The sequence below is a fragment of the Megalopta genalis genome, chromosome 3 (assembly GCF_051020955.1).
Source record: "Megalopta genalis isolate 19385.01 chromosome 3, iyMegGena1_principal, whole genome shotgun sequence".
Lineage (NCBI taxonomy): Eukaryota > Metazoa > Arthropoda > Insecta > Hymenoptera > Halictidae > Megalopta > Megalopta genalis.
The window spans coordinates 4,666,631-4,683,724 of NC_135015.1; the positions used below are offsets into that span (position 1 = coordinate 4,666,631).

The 17,094-nt window shown below is 37.6% G+C and overlaps 1 protein-coding gene across 2 annotated transcripts; it reads left to right on the forward strand.

The window, feature by feature from the left end:
• Positions 1-1,853: 1,853 nt before the first annotated feature.
• Positions 1,854-14,430, forward strand: LOC143258993 (xibalbin-1). 2 transcript variants are annotated; one of them, XM_076519682.1, is made up of 3 exons: positions 1,854-2,079; positions 10,980-11,058; positions 11,910-14,430. In XM_076519682.1, the coding sequence occupies exons 1-3, from the start codon at positions 1,995-1,997 to the stop codon at positions 12,070-12,072; spliced, it is 327 nt and encodes a 108-aa protein (XP_076375797.1). In that variant the 5' UTR covers positions 1,854-1,994; the 3' UTR covers positions 12,073-14,430. The 2 variants fall into 2 exon arrangements, with proteins under 2 accessions (XP_076375797.1, XP_076375798.1); XM_076519683.1 differs by having other exon boundaries at positions 1,855-2,079; positions 11,937-14,430.
• Positions 14,431-17,094: the final 2,664 nt, after the last annotated feature.

A 17,094-nucleotide genomic window follows, 5' to 3' on the forward strand; every position in this document is an offset into this window, starting at 1 on the left:
ATGAAAATGAATATGATTCTAATTCTTTTCTTAAAAAGGACTTTATTTTATTCCTTTATTGAGAGAAGGTATATGAGCGAAACCGATCGAGCGACCAAACTCTACTGAGAGTCCGGTAAGAAGAAACGCTTCTTTTATACCCTTTTTGGGTTCGTCGTGTCCACCAATCAGAAACGTTTGATTTGTCGCGTCTTACATTGTATACGTGACGCTGGGATCCCCAAACAGTCAGGGCACGATGTGTATCTAATGATACCGGTGATGATGTATCGCGGTATCTATTATATACAGTTTACATCACCGTCGTTGCCCGCTGACGGAGCCGGCGAAATGTAAACCGATATCTTAACTGAAGATATCTTACTAAGTAAACTATAGATTAATTTTTGTTCGAGGCTAAAATTTCAACATATTTAATTTCATAATATTTCGTTATTAGATTTAATTTAAGTAAGCACCAATTTAAGCAGGGTGCTAAAAGATTAAAGTTTCGGTGGAACATTTGTTTTCCAACGTTTGGGTAAAATGGACCCATTTAGGCAATGTTCGAATTCTGCCTGAAAGTTTCATGACAGGTAAATGAATGTTACTGCTTCTTCCATAAAATGCTCCAATTAAAAAAGAACGAATTGTCGTGCAAGAAATACGCTGCCTGATCCTCTACATCATGAACATTTGGCAGAGATAATTAATTAAATAAAGTCTGCTGCAACTGTTACCTCCACAGGTTGTCATGACAGTTATGCGAATATGCTTGTGAAATTACTACCAGCAGCTACTGGACAACCATTGTAAATTAAGCTATGTGTAATTTGAATCAAATATTTCACGTCTATCCTCGCAAAGATTCTAATTGCAAACACATATTTAATTTCTGAACAAAAGATTCAACTTTATTTTAATCACAAAGATTTGGAAAGTCGAATTTGTAGAAAAACTTGTTTTGCGAAAGTATGAATTTGATCCATAAAAAGGTGAATTTGAAGCGCAAACCTTGTAAATGTTTGATTTATTTGATTAAATATTGAACGATTTTTGCGGCAGATAGTGCTTCTACAGATCGGAGGAAGAGGGAAAATGGAGGGTAGACTTGCTCTGCAAAAGGGTGAATTATATTTGCAAAGCGGGGAATTCTATTTGCAAAGCGGGGAATTCTATTTGTAAACGGGTTAATTTTATTTGAATAAAGGTGAATTTGTTATGTGAACTCTGTAGATGCTTCATTTGTTTGGTCGCATCATTTCTTTTCCAGGAGGGTAGTATTTTTGAAGATCGTAGGAAAAGGAATAGTTGGTAAATGCTGTTGTGGCAAGGGGTGGGTTTGATGTACAAAGAGGTGAAGTGAATTTTGAAAAGGGCGAATTTGTAATACAAACCCTGCAGACACTGTGATTCGTCTGGTCGAATAATTTCTTCCGAGGGTAGCACTTTTGAAAATTGAAAGGGGAGGCAAAATGAGCAACCACCATGCTAGCTGAAGCTAAATTTGACCAGCGAAAGGGTGAATTTAATCAGTAAAAAGGTGTGACTGGATCTACAAACCTTGTAGATGCTGATCTAACAACTGGCGGGAGGGTAGCAGTTTCAAGGATCGGAGGAAAGAAAATTAGGAAGTGGTCGCGTTGCAAGAGGGTGGTTAGGCATCTCCGAAAGAGTCCAGCTGGCCATCGGGCAGATAGTCATCCCCCTTCGATCCAGATGTCCTGCGAAACCATCGGGACGGTGTCCAGACACCACCAGCGACCGTAGAATTTCCCCGAAGTCTTATCCTCTGGTCTCGCTCTCCGCAACGAGATCCTCGTGGGGGCAAGTCGCCACGCCTCCCGCGTCTATATAAGCTACCGGACCGGTGTGGAAACCTCACTTGCACTCCGGCTACGGACTGGGAAGGGTACGCAACATCCACGAGGATTGTTTCACCGAACACAAGGACTAAACGCAACCACCAACTACCCCCGAAACTGATATCACCGCCGAGGAACACCATTGGAATCATGAAGTTCTGTTTACTCTGGCTATTCTGCTTCCTGGTACTGCTCGCCGACAGGTCCCTGGGTAGCCCGTACATCGACGACGAAGGTGAGTATCGCGCCACCCTTGTTGTTCATTTCCGAAGGATCGTGAATGGAGAACGAGCTCCGAGAAACTGGACTTGCGGTCAAGGTTTCTCAGGGGGTGAGTGTCGCTATAGGGTTGTTCTTTGGTAGCTAGAGAGGGGGATTGCTAGTTTTTCACGTGGAACAGATGGTAGCGGTTCGTCGGGGATGAAAATTCAATTGCACGAATTCCTGTCACGGAATCTGTTCTAATGGATCGAGAAAGGGGTAGTTGTTGGCTCGTGGCAACGAAGGGTTGCTATTATTGTTTGGTTGATATTATTCTTAAGACCCATGCAGGTCTGCGTTCTTTGCGCAATCTACGATCTTCCTTCATCCCGTTTCGCTCCTCTGGGAGAGACACCTTCCGTGGTTCTGCAGTTTGTTGGGTCTGCAACAAATTGCACGGGGCGGAAATTCCAAGGGACTTCATTTTCTTTATATTTTATATAGCGTGGTTGTATGTTTGTTATTTTGAGGAAATATCTTCATCGCGTGATTGTTTGAAAAGAAAATAACATTTTTCGAATCGAGTCGAAAGAAAAATTCTGTAAAAATCATTTATCATTTATTCTACAAAAAAGTTACATTTTTTTTTTCAATTTTGTGGATTTCTCCTGACTCTGGACAAATTTTCTGTGTTGCAACTTTTGCGTCCGTTCTGCAAGCTGGTTGTAAATATGAAATCTTTTGAACATTTGGATTTTGATTAATTTTTACGCTGAGGATACGGTATAACATCTCGTGTTTAAAATAAAAATGATAAATTTTGATTGAAATATTTCGTTACTTGGTCGTCTTTTCTTCAGGAACTTATCGATCATTTCCGAACAACCAAAATACATCTTGTTCTCGAATTCGAACGAAAACTATGCAGAACTGAGGACCACGATTAGAAAGCCTTTCGAGTCGATCATTTCGATTGGATTCCCAGCTAAAACCAGCCCACAATTCTAATTGTGGAGACCGGCGTGACGCTAATCAAGACAGACGCGCGGCATAAAATTAGAGCTGCGAACAATGATTACTATTTTAAAGCCGGGAACAATATTGGTTATTTTCAGAATCAAAGTTCGATATTTCGTTTTTATATGGAGGTTTATTTCTGAGTTACACGATAGCCTGGAGTTGACATGCTTTAAACGTATTAGTTCGTTAATGATTATTTGTCACGGGGGCTACGGATACCTTTTCAGGATACCACACGTACACGCGCACACATCGCTCGGCAGCTGCTATAGTAATTGAGTACAAAACCGTAGGGAGTTGACGCGCTAAATAGATAGATGAATGGAATTTCATTTCGGACACCCCTGGTGGTTTAATATTTTTATACGGCGAAGAGTAATAGCGCTGGAACCACCGTGACGAGACCTATATCTGTCATAATTCCGCGAACGAGATACACTATGATGGCGCGGGATAGGGAATTATTATGGAATCGTTTGAATTGCAAATCGTACGGTGCTCCAAGAAAGTGGGGCCGCAGTCAGCGAGCATTATCACATTGTGCTTTTGACATTTCTTTCTGTCATTTTTACAAAAATGGTTCACCTCAAAAAGCCGAAATAATTGGTAACATATTCGGCGCTGTTCTCTTGTTTTTTTTTCTTCTTTTGTTTAGTGTAGCGTCCGTGAGGAAATGGGGACACAGTCAGCAAGCGTTACACAGCTGTGGATTTTTATGCAAAATTCACATTGCCCACGCTAATTGCGGGAGACTATATGTGCATTTATTTATTTTCTTATGAATTCTAACAATTTCAAAATAACGCAACTGTGTTTCAAAATTCTTGACATGTTTTCAATATTTATTTCATAGTTATTCCAATTATCCTTCCAATAAATACATAAAAAATTATAGCGATGTACGTCCACGATCTCATTTAATAATTTTAAATAAAATATTTACATTGAGAAAGCAAAAGCACAGTTATCATCGAATATTTATGTAATATTGGTTATTTATTACAAGACTCTGCCTCTGGAATCAATTTTGACAACTTTTTCGAAAAGGAGCATATCAAACAGTCTCATACTTTCAGCAGAATCGGGGTTATAATGTCATTGTAAATTACCTTAAAACGTAATGATCGAAGTTCGTATAGGTTTATATAACTAATTAAGTACTTCGGTTAAATTATTAGCTGTTCATTTCTTTTAACAACGTTCCCTGTTACATTGTTATCGACGCCAGCCAATTGATACGATGGTATCAGCACTCGATCGAAATGTATTACGCAAGGGGTGACGATTGCGAATAAAATTGCATCAGCATCAAGCTGCGATCGCCCTTGCATTGCGCTTTAATTGAACGTGCGTTTAATTAATTTCGAGGGCTTCCCTACACACTTCTCACTCCAAGACACGTAACAAAATGCACAATCGTCCACTGGTGAACTTAAAGGAATTATAGGAGCTCTTAATCAAGTGACACATAACAAAAGCACGCGTGAAAGTCATAATTGATAATCCAGATACAAATAAATTACATCTCATGGAGAAGGATCATCCACTTTTACATGCCTACAAACAGAATTAACAAGAAACGTGCGCCTCGATAAATATTCTTAATTACGAACAATAACATGTGTAATCGCAAATGATTGAATGATCGATTAAATGAACAATCATTCAGAATTGAACTAAAGCCGTTCTGCATTTACATCGTGCACAATTTCATGATCGTCCAGGTTAAAATTTTTAATTCACAGGTTACTATGATTAGACCGCGGACCCCTATGCGAAATAAAAATGTTTCGCGTCAATTACAACGAACAGAAATTGCACAGAAATTTTATTTCTTCGTATAATCTTAGTAATTTTAAAATAGCATCTCTCTTATATTCTCCCAGTGTTTCTACTATTTTGTGTTTCACGTTATCATTTCTTATCATTTTAAAATAAAAATTAGTAACAACTGCCGAGAGCGTTATTTATAATTGTGAACAGGGTTACGATATTTGGTGTGCGATTCGAGTTCAGCGTGGCATAATGAACGCGATCATAATGCCGGAACTTGTCCCGCACGTTGCTCGCGCGGAATTTATGCGTCGACGTGCCAACCGCGGGGATGTAAATCACGAAATAATCAGGATGTCTCGTTACGTAAACCACGCTTCTCCTTCTTAGCCATTCTCTTCGATGCGTTTCCTCGAACGGATATAGAAATTCCTAGACTGCGGGAAAATCCACCGAAGCTCGGCGTTCTACTTACAATGCCACTCTCTCGGGATCGTACATTTTACTCTGAGTTTCTCCGCGTTCCTTAAGTCGGCTGGAAATTAAAGGTATCGTGTGTTCTCGTAAACAAGGGAAAATGTTGATCCAACGAATCCACGTTCTTCTTGGAATTCTGTTCCGCGCCGCGTAAGCAGCTTTCGGGGATAACACTTCTAGAGAATTAGTTCTGCAATTAGCGCCGTTGCAGGGCTTCAATCTGTGCTTTCAAATAAAATTCTGTAATAATACCCTGAGGTATTGGTGATGATTATCTCTCAATGTTCAGATTTTATTAAAGTTTCCAAGGTAGATCTTTTACAAGCTAGAAGAAAGTAGACATTGTTACAAATGTTTATGAAAGCATTTGCAAAATATTCAAATAGAATTTGTAAAATATTCAGTAGTCTTATTAAAATGAAAATTATTATTGAATATTTTTATTATTGAATATTATTATATTATTATTGAATATAGACAATTTTTAGTAACAGACAATTTAAGTAGCAGAAATAATTTCAAAACGTTCAGTACTCTTCGTAAAACGGAGATCAGCATATCACTGTGCATTACATTAAAATTATTCAACAATGAGTTCTCCTATTGTCACACCTTCGTTAAGTCTATGACTCGTACGAATGCATGAAGTGATTTAAGACTGACAGCCCCACAATCTGCAATCTAAGACAAATTATACCTCGCGTCAATTAATAAGAAATAATTCGAATTTCATTTAATACAGCATGAACTTGAATAACAGCATTCCTCTCGTGCACATCCCTCTCGATCCCGCGCAACAAGTAGCTAAAATCAATCCGAAAAATCGCGCGGCAGGTCACGAACGTTCGTCGATAGCTTAGGTTGGGTTCGATCAGCTTCGACGGAGAAAATGTTCGCGACAGCACCCGAAGGAAGGTTTCATAATTTCATAGGGAATATTGAAACATTGGCAACATCCTCGGGGCAATGCCAATAGAGAGAAAGAGAGGGTGGTCGGGAAAGGTAAGAGGGAGAAGACGTCACGTCGGATTATCTTAATCCCGGAGGCCGTCGATGGGAATACCGAGGACCAAGAAAATGGAGGAAGCGAAGATAACGAATTGTCATTGCGTGTACAGCTGGTCTGTGTAGTATGAAGCCTCCGCGAATCCTGTCGGGATTACCTCGAAAAAATTAATGAATTCTTTGCTGGTTTCGGGGTTCCATAGCGGTCCTCGCAGTGAATCATAGATTACTTGAATCACTGTAACATTCGATCGGGATCTTCTTCCTTAACCCTAGAAAGATAACCATATGACAACGTACGTAAAAGATAACCATACGCTTCAGAGGCGCATGCTTTTCTAAGGCGTCAATTTTATACTAACAATGGATATTTATTTAAGTTAATCTAGTCATTTTAAAGGTTTGGCATTATTGTAAAAATAAAATGCATTTATATTATATTTTTTTATATTTTAAGTAATTTTAAACTTAAATCACTAGACCTCTATGAAAAATTAACAAAAATCAACAGTCTTCGCAGGCGCCTCTGCGACGTAGGTTATCTTTCTCGGGTTAAACTGGACCTTGAGAATGGTGCAGCAATTTCTCTCTAATTCGTGCTCAGGTTGCGCACAAAAATGGACAATTTGGGAACAGGAGATACGATTATTTCCAAATTGCCCATTTTTGTGCACAATCTGAGCGCGAATTAGGGAGAATTTACTGTATATGGAAATGACGCTTTGAGTCTCTGGAAAATGTTAATGCAGGTCGTAGTCAGATCCTTTTATGCATTCACGGTGTTCGCTCATTTTTTTAATGCGAGGAAATTTCTACATTATACATAATTTCTCGTTTAAACTGGACCTTTGACAATGGTATTTTAAATAACGGTCAACACGACACTTTCCCTGCAAATTGTCGTCGGTAGATTGTGGATCCTTATGCATTTATGATACTTACGTATTTTTAATATTTAAGCAAACTTTTACATGGATAAAAATTGCTTTACATTTGCAGTAGAGAATTTTCTAGTTGGTAAATTGAATTTGTTTCTTATCTTGATTTTTATGAAAATTTGCATAGAGATTCGCAATCTCATGCAGTGATCTCATGCAGAGAATCTCTTCTGTGAATATCAATATTTCCTTGAGAGGAAATATGTCTCTTTCTGTTCAAATTTTACAGTGAGTAGTTTGCGAGATTATTTAAATTTTTCATTCAACGATTGTTCATAATATTTGAAGACAGATCTCTGATTTTTCACTTACACATTTTATGTTTTCTGTATATGTTTTAAATCGTGCAGTATTTTATCCGAGTGTTCGTCTTACTCAAATCAAATGTAAACCAGCGCATTTAAATGACTAAATTAAAAGCAAACTCTGAGAGATTAAGTTTCCTATCATTTACATACTTTGACAGACACGCCGAAGCCATGTTGACATTTATTCGCCGCGATTAATTCCACGGGAATGTTGCATGCAGTCAGTTTTGCATCCAGCTTTCGCGAAAGGGGATGGAAAATAGAGTTGAAGATTTTCTTCAAGGTTTTCACGCGGTGTGTTTAATATTCGCATCGCGTTAAGTAGTCTGTTTACGTGACGCGCTTTTCAAAAAGGGTCTGCGAAACGTGCTTGTTAAAGGACGCGCGTACCCTTGCGAATTACAATTCACTTCTTGCTATTACGCTGACCTTCTTCGACTAGTCGGTAAAGTCGATATTTTGCACCAATGCTCGATAACGGAGTAAAATTGTTTTTGTGGATTGATCGATTGAAGAATTAATCAAGAATCTCTTCTGGAAAAGTTTTCGTCTTCGTGCAAATGAAAATTTGTCTGGGCTAATTGTCTGGAGGATTGGCCAAGAATTTCGTCTGGAAAAAATTCATTCGTGTTTCTCTGCCCATGTTCGTGCAAATTGAAAATTCTCTGCGCCAATTTGACTGAAGGATCATCCAAATCCTTATTTTTAAGGACTACCAGAATCAAGGATATTATTTACATGCAGGATATATTATTACTTGCAGGATCTTCAGTCGATGTTAATGCAAATTCTAGATTTTGGTAAACTAATAGACTGATTAATCACGAATCCCGGCTGAACTTTTGTGAACCAGTTGACTGGAGGATTAATCAAGAATTCAGAATAATGTTTCGGAACTTCTCTAATTCGTTGATTAGAAGTTGTCCCCTTGTTGACGCACGACGAAATGTCGCGGGATGAATATTACATTGTTGGGGAACGCTTTTCCCTTATTCAGTCGCAAACCCTCGCGCACGTGTTTTACGACGACGAAAACTCCGCGACCGTGAATTTTATTCGACCTTTTTACTTTACTGCTTTTCGTCCCACTTTTCGCCCTACTGTCTATGAATGCAAATAAACCGATCCCGGAGCGAATCATGGAATCATAAATTCAATAACATATCGTGGTGCTTCTTTCACGTTACTTTTACGGGTTTCCCACTGATCGGAGGAATTACCGACGATTCTGCAGGTGAAGGCATTTAGCTTTCGTCACTGAAGCTTTCCAATTTCCATAGTGCATTTTTAGTACTACAATTTATTTTTACGAAATAAATGGATCTGTGATCATTCCACTTTTAATGCTTGTACACTGAAGTTAATGAATTTTTTTAATACTAGTGAAGCATGATTGTTCATTTTCCCTTTATACTGTGACTCCCGTTAATATTCGGACACTCTTCAAAACGCAATAACTATTTTAGAACTGGACTAAACAATTTGATTTTTTCCTAGATGATAGAGCGATCAGTTTACTAGACCATAACTAGAATGCATTTTTTTTTAAAATTTTCTATTGCTTAGAATGACAAAAGAAAATAAAAAAGCTCGTGTTTTTTTAACTTTTTTATCTGAGCCTGTAACGAAAATTTTTAAAATATGTTTTGTAAATCTCGATAAGTTATGTGTATGTTAAAAACCGAATCTGTTCAAAGAAATCGGTTGACCTTCGTACAAGCTGTAAACAATTTAAGATCGCAAAAATCGCAGTTTTGTCGCTATTCTTGACACTTTCGACCAATAAGTGTGAGAAATTTGCAGTTTTTAAAATCTTTCAACGCTTGTAACCTGACTTTGCGATAACCGATTTCGATGAAGTTTTCAGCATGCATATATCTTACCGAGATCTACAAATTTTCATTATAATTTCAGATAGAAAAGTTAAAAAACAAGAATCTTTTATTTTGTTTTGCCATTCAAAGTGATAGCAAAATTGTAACAAAGTAGTTTGATCATTGTGTAGCCTCTGTGATCCTCTATCATCTAAAAAAAAGTTCCAATCATTTATTCTAATTTTTAACAATTCATTACATTTCTGTAGTTTTTTTGATAGATTATATTAATGAATGCTTTCATCAATGAACTTCTTCCAGAGTAAGATAATGTTACGTTTGTTCGGTTGAAAGTTATGCAAGTTCCATCCTCATTTCGTAGTTCTCACATTAAATTATCAATTATTTTTATCAAGCGCAAAAAAAACTAAATTGACCTCTAGAAATGGACCATTTTGTGGGCAACGAAAGCAGTCTCATAGAAAAATTCAAGTTTTACAAGTTTTACAAGTTTTTGCATAAATGAAGGATCGCTCAGCTCGGTGACGAAATAGTGGTGGCAGTATGACGGCACCTCTGACCTTCGTGCAAGCAGATATCTTGGGTGATTCCAAGTCCCATGTAATCCGCTTTGCATTCCCGCGGAGCGTGCTGCGGTAGCTCACAGTCCTTAGTCGTTACTCACGGAACGATTGAGTCACCTAAATACCAAGAATAAAGGGAGATGTCACACCCATGCGATTTTCGTGCGACAATTAAACACATCCGACAAAAGATCCTTTTTATTTTCATCCCTTCCGGAGCTAGTCTTTAAAAGCCCGTTAACGATCTGTCGCGTCGGTGATTAATCGATTGTTAAACGATACGTTCCCCCTGCTGGAAGATTGATTCCCCGACTGATACTTTCCGACGATCCTGTAAATTGCTTTTCCAAAGGTTTCCGGTCGACATTTTCTCCCGATTGGTGGGAATATATGGCTCGGCGCCGTTCTCGGATAGAAAAGACGCGCAGAACCGCCCGTCACTTAAATTTATTGTCAAGCGATGCTCCGAAACTTGATGCATTTGATATTTGAAACTGTGTTTCGATTAAATTTCGCTCACGAAACTGGCAATTCTATTTTCTAATTAATTTTTGAAAATTGTTACACGAGAGATTCTCTTTAATACACTAATTGTGTTCTACCCTCCCACGTTTGAACTCTATGCTAGTTGATGCTATCTTCATTTAACATATTCTTCTTTTCTCATATTTTAATTTGTGTTCTATACGCTCATATTTTAACCAATCGTCGCGATAAATTGCAATTGTGGAGAAACGAAGCATTTACAGTGTTTAATCCTCCGACTACTGAAGCGTAGCCTCCTGTGTTGAAGACATTTCTGCCTCAAATTGAAATTCTACTAATATATATTTACATCCCTTCTCACCACTCTTGCTCGCCGTGACTACGGCACAGTAGACGGATGGTTAACGGAGAGAATAAATGATTTTTCGCTTGGTAACGTGCGAGGGTTTAAAGGCTAGCTCTCGTTTTATAAAATCATTGAAATCTATCGTCTCAGATGATTAATATCGCACTTTTTGGCTTATTGCAGAAGAAGATGGTCTACAGGATGTAGACACCGATTATACAGATAATGCATTAGAAAATCTGTTACGAGCAGCCCAACAAAAGTGAGTATTTACTACTCTGTGTCGTCTATTTCCATCCCCGTCTCATCTTTCTCATGAATCTCATCTATACATCCCCTCAAACACTTTTAACCCTTGTTGCGTGGAAATACATGCTGTGACGAGCGAATCATACTTGTGCGTTACTTTAATGTTGCAGCGAATGAAGAGTATCTGAACCAATAATTTATTCTCATCGTGATATTCACAAACTTTGCGTCGGTTTCCAACAAATCCGATGATAAATGATCCAAGTTACTGTACGAGTAACGTCTTTTAATTTTTATCCAAAAGTATAGTAAACAGATTAGCTATTGTGACTTAGTTAGCGACTTTAACGTTAATATTTTGTACGAAATTAAATATTTGAAATAAATGAATACACTACATGATGCTAAAGTATATTTCAACAAAATGAGCCACATATATTATAAGAACTGATATAACGACTTTCTGTCTATCTAATAGATAATAACTTGTTGATTAGAATGGATTATTGATTGGTGTACCCAAACTCCGAATCCCTGAGGCATCTAGCGATGTGACGTATGTTTTCCAATAATCTTTATGCGTTACGAAATGCAAGAACACGTTCCAGTTAAGAAATAGCCACTGAAAATGGGAAATTGCACGAAGATCCACTAGTCTACTTATAATCAAATGTATTTCGTACGTTCTGATAAAAAGACAAGCTTTTGATTCTCACGAAGTGTCGAAAACAACGTCGCTCCGCAAGATGTCTTCCCGGAGATGCGAAAGGCTTGATTGGACAGCCGCCATCTTCCCTCCTATCCCCGTGTCGGTGTCTCGATGTCACGACAAGGCATTGTTCTGATACCCCTAATCCCGAATAGACGTTCCTCGTTGATTTACCTGTTTAGGCGAGCCTGCATAAAACGAGCCGGAAACTGTGACCACCGGCCGAAAGATTGTTGCCACAGCTCCAGCTGCAGGTGCAACTTGTGGGGCTCGAACTGCCGGTGCCAGCGGGCCGGCGTCTTCCAGAAATGGGGCTAAAAACGTCACTCATCCGAGCGACGCCCGACGCAAAAAACTCGCAACGACATCATTTAATTACCGACTACCTCGAAGTTCCTTTGATTTCTCGCGATCGTTTCATACCCTAGATCAGATCTGATCCCTTGTGCTCTTCGTTCTTCTTTTTATCTTTTTAGAAATACAAGACACCTTTAACATCTGAAACTTGGCGAACGTCAACCTTGATCTGTTTCTGATAAATCAAAAGACGCATCGATAATCAAAGATGATGGCACAAGTTGGATAGATTCACGCGCAAAGGGTTGACACGTTCACTATCAATCAAGATTATATGTTTAAAAGCTCGGTGTAAATCGATTAATGAGTTTGCTCTCGATGGAAAAATTGCTTGGCGTTTAATAACGTTACACGATCGTAGCGGTTGATGTTTTGCGAAGTTTCAAGTGTCTTAGTTCATGGCAGTGAACGCGTTAACCCTTTGTCTCCGAATTTAGTATTTATTCAGCGGATTATTTCAACAAATTTTTGCGTGTTTTGAATGTCATTGTTCGAAAATCAACTGCAATTGCTGAAAAGACGAAAACAGTGAAACGCAAACAGCAGATGTCGCGCGAAATGCGCGAACGGGAATTTGTTTAAATAATTGCTGCTGACATTAGACCAGTTCCTTTATTCGCGTTTTATTCGCTCCATCGTCGAGTCGGTGAACCGTTCGAACAGAAACTCCGCAGGAGATGAATTTTTCATGCGAATTATTCCGGAGTTAGCTCGTCGATGTTCTTTACTCTCTGTTGTCCGTTTTCGTTTTTTGTTTCCGTGCGGTGCACGTCTCGTATCTACCTCCCTCGCGTGCAATACTCGGCTAACAAATTCGCCGCGAGTTTATTCTCCGTTTTTATCTTTCCCGTTTCGTTTCACCCGCGACATTATACAGCGCCAACTGGCTTCTGTTATTGTAATGCCACCGCCGTCTCGCCCATCTCTTCTTTGAACAGCTCTTCGGACAATAAAGTTTTTCTATCCTCTCCCGCGGATGGAACGATTCCTTCTCGCATTCCGTTTACAGTCCGAGCTTCGCTTTTTAACGCGCACTTTGAGGCCTTTCGCGATCTGTTGCGAACACGGAAACCCCATCGAAGCACCGAAGAATGGCACAAAGTCGGACTTCGCAACTTTATTTCTTTTAGTAGAGAGGAAAAGTTCGTGACCATAGGAAGCTGTCTTCCAACAGACTCTGCGCGGATGATAATAACATGGCGGAGAGTTGCTGTACTAGCAAACGCAAGCGACTTTTCAGAAAGATTCTCTGTTTCGACGATTATCAAATTATTTCGTTGGATTAACGATCGCCTAGAACGTTTGCTAGAATATTTTAATATGTCACGATATGATGCAGTTGGAATAGGAAACATTTGATGACACAGAAAGTCGTCTTCTAGGTGGCAGACTTTGCGCGAATAATTCTCCTTTTTATCGATTGTTGAATTATTGTGCTGGATTAACGATTGTTTAGTACGTTAGTTCGATTATTCTGGTATGTTTGAACGATGCAGATCGAACTGGAAAGAGTAAAAGGACATAGAAAGCAAACTTCCAGAAGGCAGACGCTGTGCGGGCGACAGTGAAATGTCGGAGAGTCGTCAAACTAGAAGATCCTTTCTGTTGTCGAATGTAAAATTATTTGGTTGGTTTGACGATCATTTAGAACGTTCGCAAGATTATGTCAATATGGTAAAACAATGCGGAAAGATGCAGATGGAGTGGCCGAATTAACGGGGATTTCGATGATTCCCTTGAGTTCCTATGTTTCAGTTCCTGGCGAAACGATCGTTCATCCGATCTTTGCGATTGATTTCATTAAGTAGGAAAGAAACTTGTACAAATTTACCATAGGAGAGGCAAAGTGCGGTAAATTCCGAGGATACTTTTTCTGTCCCGATTCTCTGGCCTCAAGACGCGCCATCTTCGTTCGCGCGGCGAAAGAAATTCGGAGAACGTGTTCGACGAACCCTCGACGGACAATCCGAAGATCCTGTTGGAACACTATTCTCTGATTGGTGTTTCTTCTAGCCACTTTTTCCCAACCAGACGACAGTGTTCCATCCCCTCTAATTCGTCGGCCGCGGAGATGACCGCGCGTATATACATACGTAGAGTAATTGAAATTTGTCGAATTGATTTGTCGATCAGAAGAAAGAATTATTTCGGAGGTACGTTCCTCCCCTATTGAATCTTGAAACGTGTATGTACGTATCCACGTTTATGCATACTAATTATAAATTGAAAAATACAATAATGGATGTTATCGTATCGTATCGGAAGGTGGATGTACATGTACCGATATATTATGGAAATATAATATATATTATATATGTACTAGCACAACTGATTCTGTCGCCTCAATTCCCATCCGATTCTTGTCAACGATCCCTTTTCGTTTCGTCGGAACATTTTCCTGTAGATTAATCATTGATTTTATGCATTTACGACAAAAGTGAGTAAGCGAAATTTAAAATGATGTTCCAGTTTTTTGAAATTGATGCTGGAGATTTGTGTTTTGTTTAAAGAATCTACAGTCTGCGAATTACTGTTAATTACAGAAACTATTCTATTCTATGCAAGTTTATACTTACATGTATAGTATCGTATTTGCATTATTAAATGGAGAATATCCCTGCAATTTTTATTTTGCGAAGCACAGTTCTTCAAGAGCGAGTTTTTATTTTCATGAGCCATTGTCTGAAGGTACTATACCAACTCCCACTCAGTCACGAATGAACGGCCCCTTTTTACAACTTCAAGTAGCTTATACACAGGAGACTTCTTCAACTGTAACGTCGACTAATCCTTTGATCGCACGCTTTTACAAACAGCCATCAATATCGTGCAGCACGATATCAGTACGACAGTTCTGAGACAATTATACAGTTATTATCGATTGAATTTCTTCGTGAAGAATGAAAAATAAAGGTCGTTCGAAAGATCTGCGAATTGTACCGAGGCAGACTGGACATATGAGCCGTTTATTTTGAAAGTGGCATAAGTCACTTTTTCAAAAAAATCGAGTTAATGATAACACTAATTACAATTGAACGGTATCTTTTCATTTAAAAAATATTTGCAATCAATAAGTTGAGAACTATTGAGATTTGTTCGAGAGAAGTTTTGCTAATTAACGGTATAACAAACATGTTTATTTTGAAAGTGGCGTAAGTCGCTGTACTCAGGAAATTAATTGCGGGACTTAGTGTAAAAGAAGTAGAAACGTATGATAAGTGTGTGTGAAGTATTGTATTGAATTATTTTTAGTATTTTTAAAAAAGTTGTGATCACTGGACTTATTTTTATAAGTGCGAAAGAGAATAGTGCAGTTTTGTAAATTATATTATAGTGATGTGACGGCTACCTCCAGACCCGCCAGCAGATGGCTATAAAATGTTTTATAAACTAACTTTAGATGAAAAAGATGAATTTCTAACTTTGGATTTGTCACCAAAAAGAGGAAGACCTAGGCGTTATTCGCAAATAGAAATGGATCCGTTATACGCTGGATCTCGTCCTGTTTCTTCAGCAAAATAGAAAGACATGATGGACTTGCTTAATTATATACCCCCAATATACCATAGTTATTTTAAAAATTTGAAACAAAACACGATTTCCGGGGACTTAATCACTCCTATTGATGACGAAAAATAAATTGAACCGATGTATTTTCATATAAATTACTTATACTTATGTTTCAAAATGTACTAATTATTTTTGTATTTTATGAATATTAAAATAAAAAATACTTAAATGAAACCTTTATATTAAATATGTTCATGGTATAAATTATTATTATATATGTAATTTATTCAACAATTTTAGTAAATCACTGTCCTTTCAAAACATCACTTCAGTAAAATACGTCGGACAAAATTAATATATGTTAGTCATTTTTCTAAACTATTTATTTTGAAAGTGGCTTAAGTCACTTTACCATAATGAAAAGTGGTGATTTTTTAATGTTTAAACGAAATTATTTATACTGAGAAAAATATCAGTATCTTGAGATAACAAATACAAGTAAATTTTCTCGAAAGTTAGCATTCATATTTTTAAACGTGTTAAAACGCAAACTCTTAAATATATCGACTTAAAAACAAAGTGACTTATGCCACTTTCAAAATAAACGGCTCATATGAGGAATGTTTATAAAAAACTTTTTAAAATATTCTGTGCCAATGGGAATACGTTAGTATACCATTTAGGCACAATATCTTTTTATAAATAGTTATAAATAATGCTAATAAGACATTGTAAGTATCATTGCATCACGTGGAGGACAAGCAATGTACTGTGAAAAAACTTAGGTTCTGGAGGACATAAAAGTAAGTATTGAAACAGAGCGAGACTTCCAAGCTTTGTATGGGAATATATGGATAGTAAATATCATGACTTTTACAAAAGTTTACCTGAAATATCATAAAATAAAAATTCTTGCAATACCTCCTAATAAGAAACTTAAAACATCATCTAAAAGAAACATATTTTAGTTCCTCTTATAATTTCTATACATTGATATTCTTATGTAATTTGCGATAGAGAGAGTTTGTCACTTACAGTACTTTCAGATTTAAAGAATCGGTACTTTCAGTTCTTTCTACAATTAGAATGTGACACGTACAGGCTTTTCTCTGAAAACAATTCTTTACTTCATAAATTTGTGTATTATTAATGTGATAAATAAAAAAACTTTGTTATGATTTTAAGCTATGGTCGTCCAATTGGTTACGTCTAAAGATAAGAATAAATCAAGTTTTGTTAATAGTTCGAAGGTAGCAGTGTTTTCTCTTCCTCCTAAAAATTACATTTTTGTTGTTCCTATTACAATTATTCTTGCTCAATATGCTGTTTAATATATTAATTCTCAATGCTTCTCACTTTTCCAAATCTTCTGAACTGTGCATCTTATTGATCAACGTTATATTTATTTTTCGAACGTTGTGACTAAAATAATCTCTCTAAATAAACAGGTATTTTAACTGCATTTTGCAGGTT